The sequence below is a fragment of the Urocampus carinirostris genome, chromosome 11 (genome assembly GCF_059441175.1).
Source record: "Urocampus carinirostris isolate Australia breed hairy pipefish chromosome 11, RoL_Ucar_1.0, whole genome shotgun sequence".
NCBI lineage: Eukaryota > Metazoa > Chordata > Actinopteri > Syngnathiformes > Syngnathidae > Urocampus > Urocampus carinirostris.
Genome location: NC_142359.1, coordinates 40,744,136 through 40,770,135, shown reverse-complemented (window position 1 = coordinate 40,770,135; position 26,000 = coordinate 40,744,136). Strand labels below are relative to the sequence as shown.

The 26,000-nt window shown below is 43.8% G+C and overlaps 1 protein-coding gene, 1 long non-coding RNA gene and 2 pseudogenes across 3 annotated transcripts in view; all 4 read right to left on the bottom strand.

Annotated features, from left to right (window-relative positions):
* Positions 1-15,313: 15,313 nt before the first annotated feature.
* Positions 15,314-26,000, bottom strand: part of etv6 (ETS variant transcription factor 6) — a 65,546-nt gene continuing 54,859 nt past the window's right edge. For both annotated transcript variants that reach the window (XM_088348017.1, XM_088348018.1), the window contains 3 exons: positions 24,191-24,333; positions 23,092-23,192; positions 15,314-15,678 (listed from right to left, as the gene is read on the bottom strand). In XM_088348017.1, the coding sequence (XP_088204143.1) occupies positions 15,576-15,678; positions 23,092-23,192; positions 24,191-24,333 (347 nt within the window). In that variant the 3' untranslated portion in view covers positions 15,314-15,575. The remainder of the gene's footprint in view (positions 15,679-23,091; positions 23,193-24,190; positions 24,334-26,000) is intronic.
* Positions 20,404-22,286, bottom strand: LOC148357377 (uncharacterized). The gene is made up of 2 exons (XR_015852025.1): positions 21,196-22,286; positions 20,404-20,779 (listed from the first exon to the last, which is right to left on the bottom strand). It is a non-coding gene; the product is annotated as an uncharacterized LOC148357377 (long non-coding RNA).
* LOC148357378 (U2 spliceosomal RNA) lies at positions 21,784-22,038 on the bottom strand (annotated as a pseudogene).
* Positions 22,259-22,407, bottom strand: LOC148357376 (U2 spliceosomal RNA; annotated as a pseudogene).

Here is a 26,000-nt window from a genome sequence, read left to right as displayed (position 1 = left end):
CACTGTGTAATATTTTACCATTAGATGTTGCTTTACTGAGTAGTGTAACTGCAAACAAGTGCTACAAAGCACAGGGAAGAATACAAACTACAGTGACTTAAAGTGGCCAAATTTCATATCTCTTCAAATCATTTTGTGCGTCTTTTAATAAAAAGAGAAAAAAGGGAAAGTGGGGGAAAAGAAGAAAAAGTTGTAAACATAAGTGCAATGGAAAAAAAAAGAAAACTCATTAGAGCAAAAGAAATGGGGAAAAAAGATAAAATAAAAAACAGAAAAGGAAGTAAAGGAAAAAAGGAATCAATAAAGTAAATTTAAAAAAGAAAAAAGGGAAAAGAAAAACAGCAAAGAGAGGAAGAATAAAAAGTAAAACCACAGCCCGCGGGCCAGATTAGCCCCGCTAAGGAATTGAATCCGGCCCGCGAGACAACACTCAGAGAAGCGCAAGAGAAAAACAAGCTGCAGGTTAAAATATATCAACTTGATGTTGCCAAAGAAAGGTGCCTCGAACAAAGCAACTGGAGCTGTATTTCTCTCTCTCTTCCACCCCTTTTCCCCCACTCTCTGTCTCTCTCTCTTTCACTCTCTGCATCTCTTTTTCTCTTCCTTTGTTGCTCTTTGTCTCTTTCTCTCTGTGTCTTTTTAACTTCTTTTGCTCTAACTTCCTTTGATCCTTTTCTCTTTCTCTCTTCGTACCCATTGCACTTTCTTTTCTCTTTTCTCTCCTTCTGTCTTTCTATTTCTCTTTGAATTTCTTTCTTCAGCTCCTTTCTCTCCCTCTCTCTCTTTCTTTGTCCCACTCCCTCTCCTTTTCCCTCCCTTTCTTTTATTTCTTTATCTCTCTTTTTCTTTCTCTTTAATCTACTAGTCTGGCTCCTGACAGAATGTTTGTTCTATCGTGTGGCCCCCGAGTTAAAATGAGTTTGACACCCCTGCTATAGAGCGACATGAAGTAGTCAAATATAACACCCTCTCTTTATTTTACAAATACAAATTATGGACTCCTTTATCAGTGATTCATTGATTGATTAGTTTATTTTCCCAATAATTTGTAATGTTTTTTTTTACTTAAGATCTCATTTTTTACAATACATTTTATCGAAGATATTTTAGAACAGTGGAATGCTTTTATCAGAGCTTTTTGTTGAAAACGCGATTTGAGCCAGCCTCACCCAGACCCTAGATCTGGCGGCCCACAAGTAAATCTAGTTTGAGACCATTGATTTAAATGAATGCTTTTTTTCATCCATACATCCATTATCTGCACTGCTTATTTTCAGAAGGGTCGCAGGGGTGCTGGAGCCCATCTCAGCTATCTTTGGGCAGTGGGCAGAGGACACCCACAACTGGTTGCCAGTCAGTCGTAGGGCACACAGGAACAGACAAGTCACTCTCTTATTTACACCTAGGGTCAGTTTGGACCTGCCAATAAACCTGACCTGCATGTTTTTGGAATAGAATAAAATATATCTTTATTGTAATTGTTACAAAATGTGTTAACATATTGTGACAACGAAATTGGGCATGACACTCGAGTTCACACATTCACAATGAGGTAAAAAACCCAAGAAGATAAAGGAACAGAGAAGATAAGGTAATAAAACAAGGAGGATACAGGAGGTATATAGTTATAATTTACACAATATTTACACAATAAATGTCGGCATGTAGGATGTCACATACAGTTTGGTATCGTAATAAGGTTTGGTATCGTAAGGGTTTGTGCAGTTATGCATTTGGTGCAAAAATAGTCATCATAGTGCAAAAAAATAGTCAACATTGTGCAAGGTGAGCAGTAAACATAGTGCAGTCAACATTTTTTTTTTTTTTTTTTTACAGCAATTAAGCACATTCACAATATTATATTCCAATATTACGTTTTTAACAGCAAACACAAAGTGAGGTTTGAACAAACATTCTCGAAAATCAAACATATTCACAATTTCATTATATAACATCTTTGTTAGTGTCAATAGATCCGTCCAGGCCAAAGTCGATTGTCCTCGGTCTGAACAAATCCACTGACACCAACAGCAGCAAAACACAGCCATCAAGCATATTCACATTTTTTTTATATTTGACAATATGACGTGACGATATGACGTTTTATCATTTTTTCCTGACATTTTCAACATCAATTAAACAATTTCAGAGTTATTTTCTTTTAACAGTAGTTAACCAGCGTGTAAAAGGCAATACTATTGTGCAAGGGCATAGCTCTGCCATCCCACCCTCCCAAGCAGCATTCTTCCAGTCCTCTGTGTGGGTCCTTTCCATTCTGCGTGGGTCCTCTCCCTTCTGGGTTCCACAACCCAGGCCGTTGCTGCCGGGACTCCCACAGTGTAGCTCCGGCTCCCCCCTCCGGGTGGGTACAGACGAGTCTTCTTTATGGCTGCGTCCTAGGCCCGCCGCTCGCAGATTGTATGGTATCTGCAGCCATTTGGAGCACAGCCACGGGGGGGGATCTGCCTGCACCTCCATACCAGCAGGTTTCTGGAGGTCCAGATGGCGTCCTTGATGGCGGCGAGAGTGAGCCAGTCCCTGGCAAAGTCGTTCCGATGCCTCCTCGACCGACTCACCCCGTAAAGCACGTACTGTGCATCAGGGACCTCTCCTGCTGGCAAGTCCGGGAACTTTCCTAGTTGTTCGGCCATTGTCCACAAGACCTTGGCAGCGCTGCACTCACAAAAAAGGTGCCTCACCGACTCCTGGGCGCCACAGCCAGGTCGAGGGCACGTCGAAGTCGCTGACATTCCTCGGTGGTGCATTACAGCTCTGACTGGGAGAACTTCATGAGCCACCATCCATGACAAGTCTCGTAGTCTGTTTGGGAGGGCAGGATGATTGACGTTGCTCCAAACCGTTGTGGATTCGCCAAACGCAAGCCCCCGCACAGGGCTTACTGTAGCTCGCTCTTGCACAATAGCAATAAGGGCCCTGTGGTTTTGTAAAGTGTGACATTCTTGTGTTTCCAAATCAAACTTCTTCAAAAAATCCCGGATAAAGAGATGTGTTGGTGGCAAGTTAAACGAAACTGGAATCAAACGATTGTCTGGTACAAGCTTTAGCTTCCGCAAATATGAGCCCATCCAAAAACGGGTCATTGCTTGACTTTTCGGGTTGTTGGGTGGGCCCACAGCGTTTTGGAAGTGGAGAGAGACATATTTGCTTCCCAGGAAAAGCTGGAGGTCAGGCACTCCTTTCCCCCCTTTTTCCTTTTTCTTTTTCATCGTATCTCTTTTTATCCTTTCCCACTTTGAGCCCCAGACAAAGCGAAAGATGGCTCGGTCCATTTGTAACAGCACGTTTCTTTTAGGCATAAAAATTAAACTGATTGACAAAAGCATTGGGAGGATGATCGCTTTGATGATTAGGACCTTCCCCTCTATTGTCAGTTTTCTTAGTGACCAAAAAACAAGTTTTTGCTTAACTTTCCTTGTCACGTCATCCCAGTTGGTCTCGCCTCCTCCATCCGCATTGAATTTTATCCCTAGGATTTTCTGGTCTGTCTTTAACACCGTCAGCGGGAGTCCTGCCTTTTCTGTCTCTTTCCACATTCCATAAAACTTCACTTGTGATTTTTCTCTATTTAGCCTTGACCCAGACGCCCTCCCAAACAGGTCAGTCAAGTCAAGGGCTCTTTCAACAGATGCGCGGTCAGTACACAAAATATTAAAATCATCCATGTACAAAACACACTTGGTAATTTGTCCCCCACTTCCTGGGATATTGATGCCTTCGACAAATCTATCTTTTCTTAACATTTGTGCCAAAGGTTCAATGCAAAGAACATAGAGAAGGGGAGACATAGGGCAACCTTGACGTACACCGCAGTTGATCTCGATTGCTTCCGATAAATTCCCGTTAATCATGAATTTGCTGTAGATGTCTCGGTATAGCAGTCCTACCCAATTGATGTATTTTTGGGGAAAACCACATTTTTGCAATACCCTGAAGAGGTATTGGTGCGAGACTCGATCAAAGGCTTTTTCAAAGTCTAGGTTTAGGACCGCTAGTCGCATGTTTCTGTCTCTTGCATAACAAATGGTGTCACGGATCAGCATGAGACTGTCGCTGATCTTCCTTCCCACAATGGCACAGGTTTGGTCTGGATCAACCAAGTCTCCCAAGACAACAGACATTCGTGTTGCTAGAAGCTTGCTGAAAATTTTACAGTCCACGTTTAAAAGCGTTATGGGTCGCCAGTTTTTTAAGTCAATTTTGTCTCCTTTTTTGTGCAATAGAGTAACTATCCCGATTCTGAAACTGTCTGGCATATGGTCTCGACTGGAAAATTCGTTAAAAACAGTTAACAGATCTGGTGCTAAAATATCCCAAAAAGTCCGGTAAAATTCGAGGTTGAGTCCGTCCTCCCCGGGTGATTTGCCTTTTTTCATAGTCTTTATGCAATCATTCAGTTGGTCTTGGGTAAAGTCCGATGTTAAAAATGGGTCTTGACGCACTGATCTTGAAATATGATCTAATACATGCCCCATTTCATTCTCATATGTTTCTTTCTTTTCAAATAATTTTTTGTAGTAGTCTTCGACCAATCTGGTTATTTCACTACATTCCTTTGTTATTTGCCCGTTTTCGTTTTGAAGTTTAAAAATCCCCTCATTTTTGCCCATAATTTTTTTTAAAAAGTAGCGTGTACATTTTTCCCCTTCTTCTATTTCTCTTTCTCTGCTTCTTATTATGATGCCTTTGCTCTTTATTTCCGCCAAAGCGTTTAGTTCTTGTTTGATCTCTTTGATTTCATCATTAAAGTCCATCCCCTTTTCTGTTAGGATGAAATAGCGTTGGAGTCTTCTTTGTAGTCCCGACATGCGTTTCATCTCTTTGAGTTTCTTGTTTTTCCCTGCATTTTTAAAAAAGGTCTGTGTTCGTTTCTTTGTCATTTCCCACCATTGTGCTCGTGAATCATACGAGTCTTGAAGGGTCTGCCAGTCTTTGTACAGCTCCCTGTATTGTGCGGCTAGAGCCTCATCCTCCAGCAGGGAGCAGTTTAACTTCCACAAACCCTTCCCAACAGTCATACCTGAAGGAAATGAGAAAGAGCAGGACAGTAGCAAGTGATCCGAAAAAAAAACTGGAATTAATCTTGCATCACTCTGTGCTAAACCCCTCGTAAATATGTAGTCTATTCGAGAGGCTCTGGCATTGTCACTACTGAACCAGGTGAAGCCCTCCTCTCCTGGATGTATGGATTTGAAACAGTCCACCAGTTTAAATGTCCGGCACATGTCTTGTAATAAAGTTGATGTTTTATCTACTTTAAACTCCTCATCATTCCTCTTTCTATCCTTCCTACTTAGGATGCAATTAAAATCTCCTCCCACGATTAGTGGTTGATGGCCTAGCATATGCGACTGGATGTCCTCTAAAAGTTCGTACCTGAGTTGTCTGTCGGCATGGCCGTATATGTTAATGAGGTTAAAATCATTCCCTATATAAGAAAGTCTTGCTAAGATTGCGCGTCCGTCTCTTATCACAGTACTCCCCTTTATGATGAGTTGAGGGTTGTTTATTAAAATGGCTACCCCATCGTTACGGTTTTCATTCGAGCCACTCCATAATGACGGATATGGCCAAATCTCTTCCCACTGTTTATAATTTTTTAGAAAGGGGATGCAGCATTCCTGTAGTAAAAACACATCCGTTCTGATAGTTTTTAAGAACGATAAAACACTGTGAGCCTTAACCTTTGATCTCACACTTCTCACATTGATAGTAGAGAATGTAATGTTCATAATTGTTGTTAAAGTATTTAAACTAGTTAGACAAAACCGGGGGATCTGAGTCCATTCTTTGGTGATCATCGAGATCATCGAGAGTGTCACCTGTGTCAGACACATCACTTAAGAGTAGTACCTCATTTTGAGACTCACCGGGGAAAACTCTGGGACCCTCTGACTCTCTGTCTGTGGTTCCAGGTCTTCCCCTTTTTTCTGGGTTAGGGGGTGAGCCAGAGGACCTATCAAAGGGTCTCTTACTTCCTTGCCCACTAAGGGTCAGATTTTTTCCCTCCCCGACTTCCTCCGTCTCAACTTCATACAGTTCCCTTGTGGGCTTATTCACCGGCAATCGGCTTTCTTCTAAATCTCTTATCTTTGTTTCTGGTTTTTTCACCACTCCCAATTTTGTCTTACTTTTACTCCTCTTTCCAGTGCCCATATGGGTTTTTGGAGAGTCATTCGCCTTTTCGATTTGTTTGACTTCTCCAAATCCCGGCAATGGCGTAGCAAACAAATTTGCTAATTTGAACTCTCTTCCAGGCCCTTCCTGATTAATATGTGTTTTCGGAGTGGCAGTTGCTTTTTCTATTCGTTTGTCATGTCCAAATTCGGGTATTTTATGAGAAATCGAATCAGAATTTCCAGGTTCTTCCTGTTTCAATTTTGATTCTCTGGTCTCTGCTCCAGGGGTTTTGGTAGGTACATCTGTTTTTTCAATTTGTTTGTCTTGTCCAATTTCTTTGTGCATTTCTTGATTAATTTCATTGGGTATTTCCATAACTTTATTCATTTCCTGTTCATCTTCATTGGGTATTTCTATAACTTCATTAATTTCTTGTTCATTTTCATTTTGTATTTCCATGACTTTATTAATTTCATTGTCTTTGTTATCTTTATTCACTTCATTGTCTTTGTGACATTTATTCATTTCATTATCTATGTTGTCTGACATCATTTCATTGTCTTTGTTGTCTTTGTTAACTGCCTTCCTAGCTTTCAATTTGTTAGCAAACGAATTCGGGCAGTTTCTAAAGAGGTGATTCGTTTCTCCACAGAGATTGCATTTTCTGCTATTGCTACATTCCTCAAAGGAATGTCCAATTGTTCTGCACTTTCCACAAAAAATTCGATCACATACCTCAGCCAGATGCCCATGCTCACCACATTTGCGACAGAGTTTCGGTTGCCCTTGATAGTGGATAAAGCCACGGTTTTCCCCCAGCAATATAGTCGACGGAATTTGTTTCATTCCCTGAAAGCCCTGAGGATCTTGCCGTAGTTGGACTGGTACCCTCCAGGCACCATTCCAATAGCCTTTCTCACACCTCACCTTCATAGCCTGGCCTTTTACTGAGCAGTATCTACTCAACCAATAACAGACGTCATCAGCACTGATCATTTCACTAAACATTTTAACAACGACAATCTTGTTAGTATTATCAGTCAGCTTCTCCACTGTAAATCCTGAAAACTGGGACCTCACTCCCTCAAAGCGATTCCAAAACTCTTGATAAAGAGCTGCCGTTTCAAAACTCACATCAAAGCCTTTGCCAGAAGTCATTTTTATGACAGCATGTACCTCCTCCTTTTTAAACTTCAGAATCTTTTCAACAAACTTGTTAATAAAATCCGTCCTTGACATTCCCTCCGAAATTGCCACAACATCTTTGAGCAAGAATCTCACGCAGTTACGTCTCCGCCCGCCGGTATAATGCCCGGCCATGGCAGGACTCGGCTGCTTTACTTCTAACTATGTTAAAATGGTTAGAATTGTAAAATTAATAATTAACAATACTCTTAAAACCGACGCCAATGACAGTATAAACGCATAGAACGAGCAGTGCTAACCTGATGCGTCCACCATCAACCGCAACACGAATAAAGCCAACTGAGCATAAAGTGCACGGTTTAAAAACCACAGTCGGCCAGTCAACATGTGCAAGAAACATAGACATGAGTACCATTTTACTTTTGTATGAGGTAGTGTTTTTGCAAGAGTTTGTCAGTTTTTTGTGCGATGTCTGTTGAGGGTGGTAATGGCTCTCGGGAAGAAACTGTCTCTGAGTCTGTTTGTTTTAGTTGTGTGTGATCTGTAGCGCTTGCCGCAAGGCAGTAGGTCGAAGAGGTGGTGGCCGGGTGAGAAAAGTCCTTGATGATGTTTTCTGCTCTGCTGAGGTAGCGAGAGCAGGCAATGTCCTCCAGACTGGGCAGAGAGCAACCGATGATTTTCTGGGCTGTTTTGATGACCCTCTGGAGCGTTTTCCTTTCTGCTGCTGTGCACCCAGCATACCACACCGTAATGCAGTATGTTAGAATGCTCTCCACTGTGGCTTTGTAAAAGGACACCTGCAGCTGCTGTTTTAGATGATTTTTCCTGAGCACTCTCAGGAAATGCAGTCGCTGCTGGGCCTTCCCTACCACCGCTCTGGTGTTTGCAGACCAGAAGAGGTCGTCGGAGATGTGCACACTCAGAAATTTGAAGGAGTGGACTCTCTCTACACAGTCTCCTTTTATGATGAGTGGTGCTGGATTCCTGCCATTCCTTCTGAAGTCCAGTATCAGTTATTTTGTTTTTGCGGGGTTCAGTATGAGGTGGTTTTACGAACACCGCCTCGTCCCCTTCAGAGATGAGGCCGATCAAGGTGGTATCGTCGGCGAACTTAATGATTGTGTTTGTGGGGTGGGTCGGTGAGCAGTCGGGGGTGTAGAGGGTAAAAAGCAGGGGGCTCAGAGGAGAGACGTGGTTACAGAGTTTCACAGACTGTGGGCGGTTTGAGAGGAAGTCCATTATCCAGTGGCAGATGGACTGAGAGAGTCCTAGGTGTGTGAGTTTCTCCACCAGGATCTCCGGGATAATGGTGTTGAAGGCTGAGCCAAAGTCCAGAAGGAGCATTCTGACGTAGCTCCCCCGGTGGTCCAGGGTTTTAAGCCCGGTGTGAAGTGCTGTGTTTATGGCGTCGTCAGCGGAGCATTTTGCCCTGTAGGCAAACTGGTGGGGGTCCAGTGTGAGTGGCAGGGAGTTTTTGATGTACTGGGACACTAACCTCTCGAAGCACTTCATGAGCACAGGCGTAAGAGCGACAGGCCTGTAGTCGTTGAGGCTTTCCACTGCTGACTTTTTGGGGATGGGAATGATGGTGGAGGTTTTGAGGCAAGGTGGGACGGTCGCTTGTGACAGGGACCGGTTGAAGATGGTGATGAAGACCCCAGCCAGCGGATCAGAACAATCCATCCAGGCCAGCTACCTTCCTGGGGTTTATAGTTTTCAGCACACGCCTAACTTCATGTGGGAAGAAACCTGAGTGCCCGGAGGAAACCCACGCAGGTACAGGGAGAACATGCAAACCCCGCACAGGAGGGCTGATAGTTGGATTTGAACTCATGACCTCAGAACTGTGCCGCATACACGCTAACCACTGCTCTGCCATGCGGCCCGTTTTTTATTTTCTTTAATGAATTAAATTTATTTTTCACCACAAGGAGGTGCTAAGTGATTCACATTTTCTCTTTAAGTCTATGTAATTTGTAATGTTTTTGTGCTTCGTACAAGCCCTAGCAAAAAGTATGGAATCACCAGTCTTGGGCACTCGGACATTTTATCCAGTAGAAAAAACTCGAAACACAAACATGAAACAAGTGTAAGGTCCTTCCAAAGAACAACATATTGGCATTCCGAAACACCAAATGAAATTAAGGAAAAGCATTGCAGTAAATATTACTTCTATAGAGAAAGTGTAGGGAAATAAATATGTAATCACTCAATTTTAAGGAAAAAGTATGGGATCAGTGCATTTTTAGTTGAAAATAAGCAAACACCCAGTCAGTTTCCTTTCCTTAATTGGGCACCTGACTTAGATTAAGTCTACTTGTTAGTCAGCAATTAAAAACAGTGCAGATGTCACATCTTGGAGGGCTCCTTGACTAAGTGCATTGGAAAGAATCATGGCTACAACAAGAGAGATGTCTCTTGGGACCAAAGACAGGATTGTCAAACTTCTTGAAGAAGGTAACTTCTACTCATATGGTTGCCAACTATGTGGTCTATTCACAGTCAGCTGTATCGAAGATTTGGACCAGGTACAGACAGCATGGAAATGTAGTTAAAGTGAAGCGTACCGGTAGGCCAAGGAAGACATGTACGCATCAAGACAAACGACTTAAGGCCGTAACTGTACCTAATTCCACCAATATTTTTTATCGATCTTGTCTGTCAACCGAACAGAGACTCGACAAGCCCGAACGGCGACATCTTGTGGCGATTTCTACAAAGACTTCAGCTAAGTTAAGAGATTCAGCAAAGCTAAAACTTTGTTATTTTAAATATCATATCGCTTGCTCCTAAAGCTCTACTTGATGATCTTATTCGTGATCAAACTTAACCTGATTCGTCAATGTAAAACTTGGTTGAGTTGGGATGAGTTGTTAACGTTAAATGAGGCTTCTTCTCAAGACTACGTGATCTGTCATGTAGCATGCTCTTTGAAGAAGAGTGGCGGTGTTGCGCTTATTTCTGAAAAAAATTACTCAAACTTACTCCCTGTACCTTTTAATAATTATAAGGCGTTTGAGGCTCTTGTCATGCGGTCCTCTTTAATGTCAATTTTTGTAATAAATCTTTATCGTGCACCAGGACCATCCTCAGTTTTCTTAGATGAATTCTCTGAACTGTTGTCTGACCTAGTAACCTATGCAGACAAAATAATAATTATGAGGGATTTTAACATTCATATGAACTCCCCACTTGGTTCACTTACTGTTGCGTTTCGGTCTCTAATTGGCACATTTGGTTTGAATCAACTGATTTTCTTACCCATAAAGATGGATACACGCTAGACTTGGTTCTGACTTGGTTCAAATGTTACACTGTTACCGTACTACCATTATTTCTGATCTTTAGTTACGTTTGAGGTGCTGGCTAAGTGTTGTATTGAAGAAACTAAAGGATTTAGTGGCCGTAATATTTGCAATAGCTGTCACAAGCCAGGAAGGGGGACAGGACCCAAAATGTTCGTTTTACTTAATTTTTATTAAGAAAGAGAGCAGTGCTTGCATCCACGATCCGATGATCGTCGGTCACGGGTAGTTGATGGCAGGAACGCGGAAGAGGCACTTCCGTGTCGAGCGAGGGTAGTCATTGACAGCGAGAAAACAAGTCGATGGCCAGGATGGGGGAGAAAAACAGAAACGGGTCCAGAAAAGAGGTCGGCAACAGGTATCAGGCAGGTAACAGGGCAAAACAGGTCGATGGCCGGGACGGAGAAGCAAAAGCAGAAACGGGTCGGCAACAGGTATCAGGCAGGAAAACATGGCAGGATAATGTACGGAGTACAAAAGCTTGCCTAGTGGAGAGCATAACTTCGCAGACGGTCTGACGGCTTTCTTTCGGAAGATGGGAGTTTAAAAAGAGTCCAACAGCTAATCAGGTCCCGTGGCTGTTGGCGCCAACGGGGCAGCCGCAGGTGCCCGAATCATGACAGAACCTCCCCTCATGGGACGGCCCCCGAAGTCCACCAAAAAAGAAGAAAAAGGAAAAATTCCAACACCAACTAACAAAAACAATCCACCACACAAGAACGGAGCATGGCGCTCCAATTCCTGGTTTATGCGTTCAGATTGTCCATTGGACTGGGGATGAAAACCAGAGGAGAGGCTGACTGAGGCCCCCAGAAGTTGACAGAACTCCTTCCAAAAGCCGGAAGACGTGCAACTGGACCGCCTGCGGCGTTTCCTTGGCGGAAGGGAGTTTGGGTAGAACCAAGAAGTGAACCATTTTGCTGAAATGATCCACTATTGTGAGAATGGTCGTCATCCCTTCCGAGGCAGGCAGCCCAGTCACAAAGTCCATTGAGATATGGGACCATGGGCGATTAGGAACAGGCAAGGGTTGTAGCAGGCCGGCAGGAGGTCGATTAGAAGACGGCAGCAGGTTTGACAACCCATTTGTAATCCAGAGCATCCTTTGCCAAGGAGGGCCACCAGAAGTGTCTGGACAGGAAGCTACTCGGGTGACAGGAAAAGGCGGGAGTCGTGGCCCCATTGGAAAACCTCTAACCGTAGGCCCTCCGGGACAGTCGCCCCTCTGGACAGGTACTGGGCCCCGCTTGATCCCGGCGCCTCAATGTTCCGGGAGAGTGTGGCAACCACCCGGGAAGCAGGGAGGATGGCAGCCAGACCTCTTCTGGAACTGGCAGGAGAGGCATCAGGCTTGACATTACGGGACCCCGGGCGGTAGGAAAGAGTAAAGTTGAACAGGGCGGAGAATAAGGACCAGCAGGATTGTCTCGGGTTCAGACGCTTTTCCGAGCGGATGTACTCTAAGTTCTTGTGATCAGTCCACACAAGGAACGGAACCGAAACCCCCTCCAGCCAGTGCCGCCACTCATCCAGTGCCAGTTTGATAGCCAACAGTTCTCGATCCCCCACGTAGGGATAAGCGCTGTGAAAAGAAAGCGCAGGGGTGCATCTTGTGGTCCTCGGCCGACCTCTGGGACAGGACCGCACTAACCCCCACATCTGAAGCGTACACTTCAACCACGAGTTGACGTTCAGAGTCAGGCACCTGGAGGATGGAAGCCATGGAGAAGTGGGCTTTGAGGGTGGTGAAGGCATCGTCGGCCGTGGTAGACCATCGGAACGGTCCCTTGGGACTGGTTAGAGCCGTGAGAGGGGCTGCCACCGAACTGTAGTTCCTTATGAACCGACGGTAAAAATTGGCAAACCCCAGGAACTGTTGGAGCTTCTTGCAGCAACCAGGGACAGGCCAGTAGGTGAATGCCGATACCTTCGCCGGGTCCATTTGTAGCCTCCCCTCTGCCACGATGTATCCCAGGAAGGCCATGGTTTTGGCGTGGAATTCACATTTCTGTGCCTTGACGAAGAGCCACTTCTCGAGGAGGCGACGAAGGATGAGCTGGATGTGCTGCGTGAGTTACTCCAGGGTCTTGGAGAAAATCAGGATGTCATCCAGGTAAACAAACACGAACCGGTTAAGTACATCACGCAGCACGTCATTAATGAGGGACTGGAAGTCGGCGGGGGCGTGAGTTAGTCGAAGCGCATGACCAAGTATTCGTAGTGCCCCCTGGGGGTGTTGAAAGTAGTCTTTCACTCGTCGCCCTCCCGGAAACGGACCAGATGGTATGCATTGCGGAGGTCTACTTTAGTGAAAACCGTGGCCCCTTGAAGCAGTTCAAAGGCAGAGGAGAGCATGATCTCATTTAGTCCCCAGTAATCAATACAGGGGTGTAAAGAACCGTCCTTCCCTACGAAGACAAAGCCAGCACCTGCCGGCGATGATGACCGCCGTATGATGCCCGCCGCCAAGGCATCAGAGATGTACTTCTCCATGGCCTGTCTCTGAGGTGCTGAAAGGGAGTAGAGCCGGCCCCAAAGAGGAGTAGTATTTAGGAGGTCAATGGCAATCATAGGGCCGATGGGGAGGCAAGGAGGTGGCCTTGGCCTCACTAAAACCTTCACGTAAGTGGTGGTAGCAGGCGGGAACCTTGGGCAGGTCAGGTGGAGTCTTCGAGGAAGCGGGCCAGTCGGGATGAGAGGCGGCGTGCAGACAGGTCCGGTGACAATCGACACCCCATTCCAGCACCGCCCCGGTGCACTAATCGAGGTGGGGATTGTGCTGCACCAACCATGGGTGTCCCAGAATGAGCGCTTGACCGGGGGAAGGAAGCAGGTGGAAGCGAATCAGCTCCTGATTGCCGGATAACCTCATCTCCACCGGCTAAGTGATCTGCGTAACGGTGCCCAACAGCTGACCGTCTAACGCTATGGCATATACTGGGGTCGGTAGAGGAGTCAGCTGTATCCCAGCTTACAAGCAAGGGAGATGTCCAGGATGTTCGCCTCTGTGCCGAAATCTACCAGCGCCGATTGAGTCTGGGGGGAGCCGGGGATCAGGAGGCGAGCTTCAAGGACAGGTCTAGGGGTTCTGGAGGTTGGGATAAGGGCTGAGATCAATCGGACGTCTCCGATGTCCGACGAGCTCCCCCTGGTGTCCTGAAGAGACCTGGTGTCCTTTGCCGCCACAATACAAACATAGCCTCTCGGAGAATCGCCGCTGATGTTCCTCCACGGATAGTGAAGCGTGATCCACCTCCATGGCCTGGTGGGGGTTGGTAACCGCGGGTCGGGATGTCGGGGAACTACCCACCTCTTTGAACGAGACGGCTGATGGTCGTCCCGGGCGGCCCCTCTCCTGGTGTCGCGCTTGGACTCTGCGACCGATCTGGGCCTTTAGCGGAATGGCCTCGTCGAGGTTGGTAGGCGGGGCGTGGGACTCCAACTGGTCTTTCATGTAGTCCGCCAGGCTGTGGAGATAAGCGTCCACTAACGCCTCCGCGTTCCAATCACTCTGGCTTGCCAATGTTCGGAAGAAAAATCGTCGATCGTGCGTCTTCCCTGGCGTATGTTCATTAGGGCCCTGGACGCATTGGCTGAAGAAGATCCCGTGTCGAACACCTTTAGGATCTCCTGAGCCAGGAGATAGAACGAAGAACACGCCGCTGAACCCCGCTCGAATTCTGCCGTTCCCCAGAGTCGAGCCCTTCCGGGAAAATGATTAATTGTGAAGGGCACTTTGGCCAATTCGAAGACGAAGTTGCGGAGTTGTAGATCAAAAATGAGCCGACAGTTCACTAGGAAGGCACGAACCACTCACGGTTCCACCGCTCCGATGGCTGGCGGGTTTGGAAGCGGCATGGCCGGGGAGCGCGGCTGTATGCTCGGAGGAAATTACTGGTAGGTGGAGCCGATGACGTCAGTTGCCTCGACAGCAGATCTGACAATTTTGCTACTTGCTGGTGTTGTTGCTGTAGGACAGCAGTGGCGAACAAGTTTGACACAAAGAGCCAACATTTTTAACTGTGAAAGTCAAAGAGCCACACCACTGACCTGCCATGACAGGCAGACACACACAAACACACAATTAAAAACATATTGTTTCCCATAACACACTCCTCTCCTTACAATACAACAAGTATAGTTCTTGTGTTGATTTCAAAGAAAGTGTCCACCCTCAATACACACAAAAAAACTAAACATGAAACAAGGCAAAGAGCCACAATATATATGATGAGGCAAAGAGCCGCATTCTCATGGGCCAAGAGCCGCATGCGGCTCTAGAGCCACGTGTTCGCCACCCCTGCTCTAGGAGGTGTTGATGTCGCTGCAGTTGTTGCAGAAGGGTAGCGACGACACTCGTGACCTGTTGGACCACGCCCTCGGCCCAATGCAAGCGTTGCAAGGCGGAGGGAGTCTCCGAGTTGCCTCGATCTCCGCTCGGAGAAACGTCCGCTGGGTCCATTTCGGGTCAGACCGTTCTGTCAAGCCAGGAACGGAGACAGGACCTGATAGCGTTCGTTTTACATAATTTTTATTAAGAAAGAGAGCAGTGCTTGCACCCACGATCCGATGATCGTCAGTCACGGGTAGTTGATGGCAGGGACGCGGAAGTGCCACTTCCGCGTCGAGCGAGGGTAGTCGTTGACAGCAATAAAACAGGTCGATGGCCGGGACGGGGGAGAAAAAGCAGAAACCTAAACCCTAAACACACAAAAACAATACACTTGATTCTAAAATGTTTATTCCATTGGGAAATTTCACACACACACATTTAACGTAAATAGCACCACCCCCTAAAAAAGGACACATTAATTGGTTTATTTTAGCAGTTAACGAAAAAATATATATTCAGCGCTGCCCATGAGGCAAATTCAAATGACATTAAATCATCTTTTTTCTAGAAATCTTTGACATAATCTGTCTTGATTGTTCAAGCTGCTTCTAAAAAAGGCATCGGCGGCTTTTGCAGTAGTTTCCCACAATTCCTCAGCACTCCTCTTTGATGTAAATCTGCTCGTACGAGTCGGACTCCAGATGCTCCAGGCGGTCCGTCTGGCCGTTCACAATCTCGTCCGGGGTCTTCATGAACCTGTCCGATGTGGAAGAAAACATGCTCAATTTTAGACTTTGAGTACTGTATTTTTTTGACCAATAAAAGTCTCGGGAGACTCATAGAAGTCGCATTTATTTGGAAATGTGAACGATCTCAAAAAAACATTGGATTTCACCCAAAATAAGTCTCGACTTAGCCATGACTCAAACCTGTGACCCCCTATTTTTGGGGCAGGCGCCAAACTCTAAGGCCTCCGAGCTGGTCTGTCACTTTGCATGAGACGCAGGGCGCACTCCCATAGAAGGCGCACCGCACAATTTAAAGATTTGAGACTTGTAGGTGCGCAAATGGGCGGGAAAATACTGTAACGCAATAAATGTAACACATTTATGTAATTGGAATACATAACAAAAATGTAATTGTATACCATTACAATTACAGATTTTTTGGGGGATCAAATTAGTTTTATTAAGGGTTTAATTTAAAGTACACATTTTGTTTTACAGGGTTCCCCCCAGGATCTTTCCATTTAAATTGAAGTCTTTTTGAGACATTTTCAACGTCCAATGAAATTAAAGACACTACTTGCACTTCCATCCTTCCATTATGTGCACTGCTTCTCCTCAGTAGAGTCGCGGGGGTGCCGGAGCCCATCCCAGCTATCTTCAGGCAGTGGGCAGGGGACACCCTAAACTTTTGCAGTCGCAGGGCACACAGCGACAGACAACTCACTCACTCATTTACAGCTAGGGAAAATTTGGACCGGCCAATTAACCTGACATGCATGTTTTGGGAATGTGGGGGAGCACAATCACGGGGAGAACATGCAAACCTCACACAGGAAGGCTGGCAGCTGGATTTTAACCCATGACCTTAGAACTGTGCCGTGGACGCGCTAACCACTCATCTACCGTGCCGCCCAATCTTGCACTCATTCTGGCTTATGTTTACAAAATAATGCAAAATAATCTGTCAGAATAACTGCAAAAGACAGGGACAGGTAACAATCACTTTTTGAAAAAATAAACAATGAAGTGTTTACATGCGCACACCTAGTTAAAAAATAATACAAATTTTTAAATTGAGTTGCACTCGTCTGGTTAGTCATGCAAAGTCAGTGATTTATTTGAGCGCAGTAAATTCATAACGCGTGAACATAACCTCGGGTGTCACAAACAACGTTCCCTGTGCACTTCCATCCGTGAGCGTCGCTTGAAACAAAGCTGAGCAACATTAACAACAAGTGTGGCAACCAAATCATGAGCAAACATGTTCAAAACCTTACACCAAATCAAGTTGCATTTTGCTGGCTCTTCCGGTAACACTGGTTAGTCTTTCAAATGAATTGGCAAATGTATTATTGCAATGGTTGCTCTGCTCACATGCAGGTTTTTTTTTTACAACTTTTACATTAGATTTCTGTTTTTAAAAAAGTATGTTAAATAATGCTAACATTTTGTGGATTTATTTAGATGGTTGCACATTACAAAACTTATTCATCACACTCTTAGTGGAAGTACACTGTTTACAAAGGTGACTGTTACATTCATGTAACTTGCAAACAGGGTTGGGTAGGGTTACTTTAACTTGATTACTTTCAATTACTTTTGGATTACTCCAATACCAAATATGCTAATAAAAGACAAAAGAAACTAAATATGAATAAAATGATGACCCACAACACGTGGTAAGCTTTCTCTCCTGGCTTTGATCTCTTTGATCTCCGGCAAAACTAACATAAAATGCGACAGAAAGAAAATGAAAATAAATCCAAACAGCTTGCCAACATCATTTTTGCTGTTCCATGTATTCCGTTACTCCCCAAGCCTGCACAAAATTTAGTAATTTTATTCATATTTGGTTTCTTTTGTCTTTTATTAGCATATTTGGTATTGGAGTCATCCAAAAGTAATTGAAAGTAATCCAGTTAAAGTAACCCTACCCAACCCTGCTTGCAAATTATTTGTATGTAACACAAGAGCCATCAGAGACCCCAAAAAACGTGTAATTTCCCCCCCTTTTTTGTTCTTTATTTTTTAACCTTTCTTCTTTTGTTTGTATTTTCCTAGCTTTTTGTTTTTAACCCTAGGTTTTTACATTTTTCCCTGCTTTTTTTCCTACTTTTGTTCTTATATTTCTTTTTTTCTTTTATTTGTCATGTCTTTTTATTCATTTTCCCCGGCTTTTTTTCATCTTTCCTCCTTTTTTTTCTCCCCCCACTCGTTTATTTTTTACTATTGTTTTTTTTTCTTTTTTTTGCGCAACGCAATTCGTGAGTATATTTACATACCATTATCTCACGCAAGTGTACACAATTATTGGTTTACTTCTGGAGAGATGAGTCCAACATTTACAATTTTTTCACAATGTCTAAAAAATTGGCCGGAGTGGAATACAAATTTCCAAACTTTTTAGTGTAGTGGAGTGACTGTCTCCAAATGGCCACTTTTGGAAACGCTTTAGAAAAATGTGTAAAATACAATGTTTAGTTTTTCAGATTGTGATCAAATTTGACAAGGTACCAGGTAAGACTTCAAGCTATTGTATCCTGTTTTTCAGCTAGGATGCCCATGCTACACTCAGCTGCAGCCATTTGGTTTTTAAAAAAATTCAGGCGAGAATAAAAACCCTCAGTGTGTTGCAACTCGGATTACTCAATGTTAGTAGCATTTGCAGTGATTACATTAGTTTGGGACAAAAAGTCAGTGTTACCTTTTAAAAGAGACAAAAATCGTCCATCATCTCTAATCGTTCAAGAAAAGCATTGATTTACTTTAGGTACGTCTTGGATTGGGATTTTAGGCTTATTTTACAGGAAGGCGTGAGTTGATTTCTTCTTCCGAGGGAGGGTGTGACAAAAAAATAGTTGAGACGCATTGCATAACTGCAAAAATATTGTATTCAGATTATATTACTGACTACCGTAAATTCCGGACTATAGAGCGCACCTGATTATAAGCCGCACCCACCTCTTTTTAGGTGATTTGCCACTTTTGTACTTACACAAGCCGCACCTCTGTACAAGCCGCATGCGCACGCACTAAAACTTGTGACACAATCGCAGCCTTAACCCAGATCAGGTTTTATGTTTCACTTCTGTAGAGGTATGTTATTCTATATTCCTTATCAGTTATCCATTGCGCGTCATACTATAATATACTACAAATCCAAGAGGCCAAGACACTTGCTCCCAGCCAAGAGGCAGAGTCAATGGCTGCGTCCCATTCTTCGCACTTCCACTCGCTATGTGCCCTAGTCACTCGGTTTGCGCGTTCACGTGAAAATGGGGTGTGTCCCGATACTCTCAAGACCGAGGCAGAAGTGCCCTCAAACCATGTCGTAACCACTTCAAGACCGAGGGGGCTCTCGACCTCACTTGGCGGCGAAGTGACTACCCAGAAAGCTTTGCGAATTCTCAATATCAACAAACATGCCCGAAAAGGAACCGCACAAATGTAAGTAGTTTTCCACAACCACGCATGTATTTGCAACAAAATGTATTGAGATATCTTAGTTAGACGTAAATGCAATAGAAAATCGTAGTTTCGCGTTAAAACACGAACATTGCAAAATCGCTACTTTACGAAGTGCACTAATCTACCAAGGGAGCTGGCAAAAAAAAATCTTCACGCTACAAACTGTAAAGTAGGATAACTGCAGAAAATCACAGTTCAGCCCATCCCTGTTTTTATCTTAAACGAGTCGTGCTTTTACATTTACATGGCCAGTCGCTAAAGGAGCATAGTCAGAATACCGTTCTGGACATAGCGCTTGTTTACTGCACACAATTTCGGGTGTCGCGTTTTATTTACAATATGATTCTTTCATGTGAGATCAGAATGCATTAGTTTTCATCATGCATTATGAGTAATGTCTCCGAATTTCTCGTGGAAATACAGTTGAAACAAACTACTATCACATAGTCCACTGCCTTCTCTGTAAACACATATTAAGTAAACTAATTACCTTCTCAAAATGTTGTCCAAATGTGGAGACAACTCTAAAGCATATGTGATGCTGGCCAATAGAAGGTTCATACAGCCATAAGAATAACATGTCATTTTTTTGTATCTATTCACTATCAAATAATTATCCAGAACACATCCTATAATTTCCTGTCTCATATCAACTTGTTGAGCATCCTATACACAGTTGTTTTTGTACAATACATCAGCATTAAGTAATTCTTGTTTTTTCCACCCAACCTAAAGGCCACCTAGAACGTCCCGTGGAAGAGCTGGTCACCATCACAGCTACCACGCCATCCACACCACCGGGCACGTCGTTGGCACCTTCTAATCGGGCGCCAAACCCCAAATCACCCAGAAAAAAAAGGAAGCACGATACACTCCTTGACTTTTTGAAAGCGGAGTCTGCCGGAGTGAGGAAAAGGCTCGAAGAAACTGTGGCCAAAACTGAGCGGTTCCTGTCCTTTTTGGGAAGCTCGTGGACAAATTTCCAGAACAGTGACATCTCTGCAATGTTTCCCTTTGTTTTATAAAAGGATTTTTTTTAAATTATTATTAAGAACTCAATGAAGTTCCAGTTTGTGTTTCCAGCTTTATGGAAGTATTGGTATATTTTTGTTAAAATTTGTGACACATTATTTATTTACTATTATGTATTTTGGCCCAATGTGAGTTTGTTTTTCTGAAAGTAAACTATTATTTAAGCTGGAGTGATTTGTAGTTGTTTTCTGTCCAACAGTCACATAGTTCACACACAGTATCTCACATCATTATGAAATAAACCACCAAGGTGTTACTCAAAATGAAGATGTTTATTGAATAGTAATGCAGAAAAGCACATAATGCAAATGTGGGTCTGACTTCCAGAGCCTAAAATATGGCTTTTGGGCAATTTATTCCATATTAACTGTGGACAATTCTTTGTACGGTGGACCTGGGAACCCTGAAGACCCGTGACACCACACGGTAGGACAGAGCGTGGACCAGCCAGTACACGTAGATCAAGACCTCCAGCCATGGCCCTGTTCCCTCTTTAGCAGCTCCTGCAGGGCCCACATAACCTTCTTGCTCAACCTTAAGTCCTGAATGAGTTCTGACTCCACATCCAACCATAAGCACAGGATGGGAACATTCCTGTCCAACCTGTCCACGCTTATGGGACAGCCACTCTGGAACACAATAGATAACAAATCAATTTAGACATAAATGTGGGCATAGAAAAGAAAAAGACCGCTTTAACTGTGATGTAAGCATCATGAAAAAATGTTGAAATTACCTTTTTATATTCAATGACAACTCTTTTGAATTAAATTCCTTATGAACTAAGGTTTTTGGGTCGTACAGGGAAGTTTGGTGACGATATTATGCCAGCTAAAGGGTCAGGTGGACTGTTCTTGTGTTTGTTTACGTTTCGTCATGTCACAGATTCAAGACCCCTACAATATGTCATAAAATGGCATTAAGATACTAATAAGTAGATTGCCATTTATGTCTACACAAACTAGGGTATTATGTGAACGTGCATTGTATGTTAACTCTTACTGTATATGACCGAACGGGTCATTTTTTTAATGAGTGTACGTACCTTGTAAAGATGAATCAGCACTACATAGCGCCGAAGCTATCTTCAGTATAGCACATTTCTCCTCCGTTGATTGGAGACACGGAAAAGATGAAGAGCTTTCAGGCAATCGGTAATAACACAGCAGTAGCGGGCATTTTTAACGTTGCACGAACTCTCCAACTGACACACTACAGGTTGAGACTCGAGTTGTTTACATGTGACGTAGACCAATACGTCACTGAGGTCTACAGCCAATTAATATTACCGCCATCTCCTGGACAGGGGTGGAACCTTGCAAGTCTTGTCCAAACCATCTCCATTTGCACTCCACTCGCGGAGGGCACTCCTCTATCGAGGGACCTCACTGGAGGGTTCTCAGGGCCGAGTGAGAGAAATGGGATTGGGCCAATGTCCTAGCTACAGGTCTAAGCAATGAACAGTTTTGGTGGGGGGGTTTTGGGGGTTTTTAAGGGTTATTGTTCTATCTTCGTTATTCATTATCCGTTATCGGTCAGTTCATAATACGCTACAAAGCCTAGGAGCCGGGACACCTACTCTCAGCCAAAAGGCCAAGCTAAGGTCCTAGCCCTAAAGCCTTGCTGCGATCATTGCGAAAGCACCGTTCCCGGAGGTACTGCAATACCGGGCCGATGCGTGGAGTGGACAGAGCAAGCTCTTATTCCATCTCCGGAATGCAAAAATCAAAGATCAGTACACAATTCTGGAGTGGGGTTTGGGGTTTTTAAGGGTTATTGATCTATCTTCGTTATTCATTATCCATTATCCGTTATCGGTCAGTTCATAATACGCTACAAAGCCTAGGAGCCGGGACACTTACTCTCAGCCAAAAGGCCAAGCTAAGGTCCTAGCCCTAAAGCCTTGCTGCGATCATTGCGAATGCACCGTTCCCGGAGGTAGTGGGGTTTTGGGGTTTTTAAGGGTTATTGATCTATCTTCGTTATTCATTATCCATTATCCGTTATCGGTCAGTTCATTATATGCTACAAAGCCTAGGAGCCGGGACACTTACTCTCAGCCAAAAGGCTAAGCTAAGGTCCTAGCCCTAAAGCATTGTTGCAATCATTGCGAATGCACCGTTCCCGGAGGTACTGCAATACCGGGCCAATGCGCGGAGTGGACAGAGCAAGCTCTTATTCCATCTCCGGAATGCAAAAATCTACTATCAGTACGATAGTAAAGAAGTTCCTTTCACAAAATATTTCATGAAACACAATCTTATATTCATGATTGGCATCATGAGTGCTCAGCGTCATGAATGGAAAATGATACCCGTAATTAACGTATGATGCAGACTTGTAAAGTCCGGGTCCCGTTGAAAGTAATCCAAGGAAACAAAATGTATATTTCCAAAGTTAAGGGTGGGAAAAATATATATCCACTATTGTCCGCTGCGACAACAGACAGATCTACTGGTAACTCAGCCTTACTTCACTTCCCATCAGCCCGCGTTTGCTCCACCCCTTCTTTTTGATTGGCTCGTAGAACACATAACAGAATTAATCTCTAAAATAAATACATTACAAAAATATACAGTTGCAAATACATATTATACATGGTTACACATATTTACAAAGAAAGACGGTACACCAAGAGAGTTTTCAAAGTTTTAATAATAATAATATAACTTTCATCCCGAACCGTGCCTGTGAAAGGTAGCACCACGCTACTCCCAACATGCTCGCTGCGCATAAAAATTTCATAAATAAGCCGCTTCACTGAATAAACCGCAGGGTTTGAACATTTGGGAAAAAAGTAGCGGCTTATAGTCCGGAATTTACGGTACATTTTTTAACAGGTAACTGATAACTGTATCGGATTCCACTTTTAAAGTAAGCTGCCCAGTCATGTCATCTGGTTGTCATGGCAACAAGAAGAGATCAAGGTATTTGTTCTTACCTGAACAAAAGTCTTTGACCCGGCTCTTTCCTGATAATGTTGAGTTTGTAGTAGTGTCTCAGTGCTCGGGACATCTTCTCATAGGTCATGTTGGTCCTGTTCTGGAAGATCAAAAATAAAGGCAGTACTGGGTTAATAGTAACGATACATGATAACTAAAGGACTGATAACGGCCATATATGACATCATAATTATCTGCACAAAAGGAAAAAAAAACTACAGTGGGACCTCGGTTATCGCGGTTAATGGGGACCAAAACCACCCACGATAAGTGAAAATCCGCGAAGTAGCGACGACCCTTCAAAAAGAAAAAAAAAGAAAAAAGTTTTTTTTTTTTTATTATTATTTTTTAGACCCGGTTAATGGGGACCAAAACCACCCGCTAAAAGTAAAAATCTGCGAAGTAGCGACGCCCCTTCAAAAAAAACTTAAAAAAAAAAAACTCATCTCATTATCTGCACAGCTTATCCTTATTAGGGCCGTGGGGGGGCTGGACCCCATCCCAGCCATCTCCGGGCAGTGGGCAGGGGACACCCTGAACTGGTTGCCAGCCAATTGCAGCTGCAAATCACATTAGTTCTCGCAGCTAGCTGTGTTCTTCATCGATGCACGAGCTGAGTGATCCACCGCTAGGAGTCGTACAGCTGGGCGATTTTACGTCCGCTCGGGACGATCGGAGACAAATTCACGACAGGGTTTTTACTTGCGCCGCATCGCGAGTGCCGTACGGTCGCTCCCGCGAGCGAGCCCCTAACCCGCGTTGCGGGTACTTTTGGGCGCGATACGCACGACACCGACACAGTTACGGGGGTCCCGCGCACGTCCGCCGCCTTTCGCCCGCCGCGCGCAGACGGCCGCCTGTCGTCGCACCGCGCTACTGGGGTCGTCGGACGAGCGGGCCCCCCCCAGTTACAGGGATAGCCCGATCACGGCCGCCGCCTTTTCTCGCGTCGCGCCGTGTGACGCTGCGTCCGCCAAACTCCCGCCGTCGCGCGGCCCGGGAGTGACCCCCGCCGCGCCCCGCCAACAGTACTTTGGTGGCCTACTTGGTTGCACCTTATAGTCTGGAAAATATGACTCTTTGCCTGGTTTTGTTTACCTTGTGGTTTCCCCACAGCCTAGCCAAGCCATTGGGGTCCATGATTCTGAAGATTTTGCTTTCCGGGTCTTCCCAGCGGATGAAATTTTCATAGCGGCTGTCTGATAGGAGCTGGTAGACGTAATCCCATAGTAGCCTGCAGTCTGCCCACACAACCGGTAAGTCAAATATTTGGACATTATAAGATCAAATATTTACTTATTTGGGTCACTTTTGGTGTCAGTATTTTTGAAATCATGATATTAACCAAAGAAATTGAGTTATGGTGGCTAGCTCTAAACAATTGGAATTGTTTTACATTGTAACAGTCATCTGAGGCTTCTTTCCCATTTATCCTTAAAAGTCCAGTTGGTAAAAAAAATCAGAAGAAAAATAGGCACACACACACACAAAAATGCGTGTTAGCAGATCTATTATTGCTTTAATTTTTTTTCCCTTATTTTAATATTTTTTCATCCAATGCTTGCAGCTCCATACTGTCACGGTTTAGAAGACGTTTTATAATATAAGTAAAATAATGATCTTTTTGAGTTCATTGTTCATGTTCTGTTAGATAACTTTGCTTAGTGTATTACAATATTACATCATCCAAACTTTTATCCCTACAAAAACTGTTGCCAAATAAATGTTTGTATTTTACTTTATATGTCATATTTTGTAGCTCTGCATAGAAAACCTAGATAAAAATAGTAAATAAATAAGTAAATAAATAAATAAATAAAAATCTCCTATATTTTGAAAAAAAAAACAAAGAAATGTAGAAACATAATTATATTTAGAAAATATGTGGAAATATATATCTCAAGACTTATTTGGGAATTTTGTTGCTCCTGATGTTATTGCAACTACCGTGTTTTCACGACTATAAGGCGCAACTAAAAGCCTTTATTTTTCTCAAAAGCTGACCATGCCCCAGCCCTTAAATGTGGATCAATATTGAGTCGCAAGGTCTCGCGACTAAGGCAAGCAGCCGCCGACTAGATTATCCCCCGTAGGCGAAAAGTCCGCGGTGTATGCTGGGACATACAGTATATACCGCCGTTTCATTTCCTAGCCAATGTGTCAATCATTTTAATCAGTCACTATTGGCTAAAGTTACTCGGAGGTAAAGGAGGCAGGTCCTTTTTAGCATTTACAGGCTCGCATAGGCCAAAGCAGGGCAAAACAAAGCCTGCAATTGGCCGAAAAAGATGAATGTGAATAGCAAGTTTGGTTGTCTACGGCATAGAGAAAACATTTTTACTACTGCAGTCTGTATTTGTAAACAGGAATAATGGGGTTAAACCGACAAGCAACGTCCATCAATGCAGATGCTTCTAGATGGATTTTTTTCTTTTATTTGTCTGCATTATTGCGTGTTTGAGTGTGTAAATATTTCACACAAATGGATTTACTACACTCACGGGTGTGAGAGACCATGGTTGCGTATTACTATTGAACATGAAGGCTGCAAGACGACTTTGGTGAATTACCCCGGCTCTATATTCTCCCAGTATCTTGTTTCAGACTGATCTTGATGTTTCTGTGATGAGTTCATTTTAAAATTCAATTCAAATCAAAGTGTTTATCGTCATTTGCACAGTAAAGAACCATGTTTCCCAGCACAATGAAATTCTTACTTTGCTGTCCACACGGTTTCCAGCAAAATAGAAAATAGAAACTAAGAAATCGTTGGCATTTCTTGAATCCAAATAGTTTAACCTTCCTAATGATACGTGGAATGAAGCGTATTTGCTTCTTTGCAAGCCGTCGGAATGGTAATGGGTTAAGTTGTACTGAACTATCTGACTGTTTTTTTGAGCGCCAATAG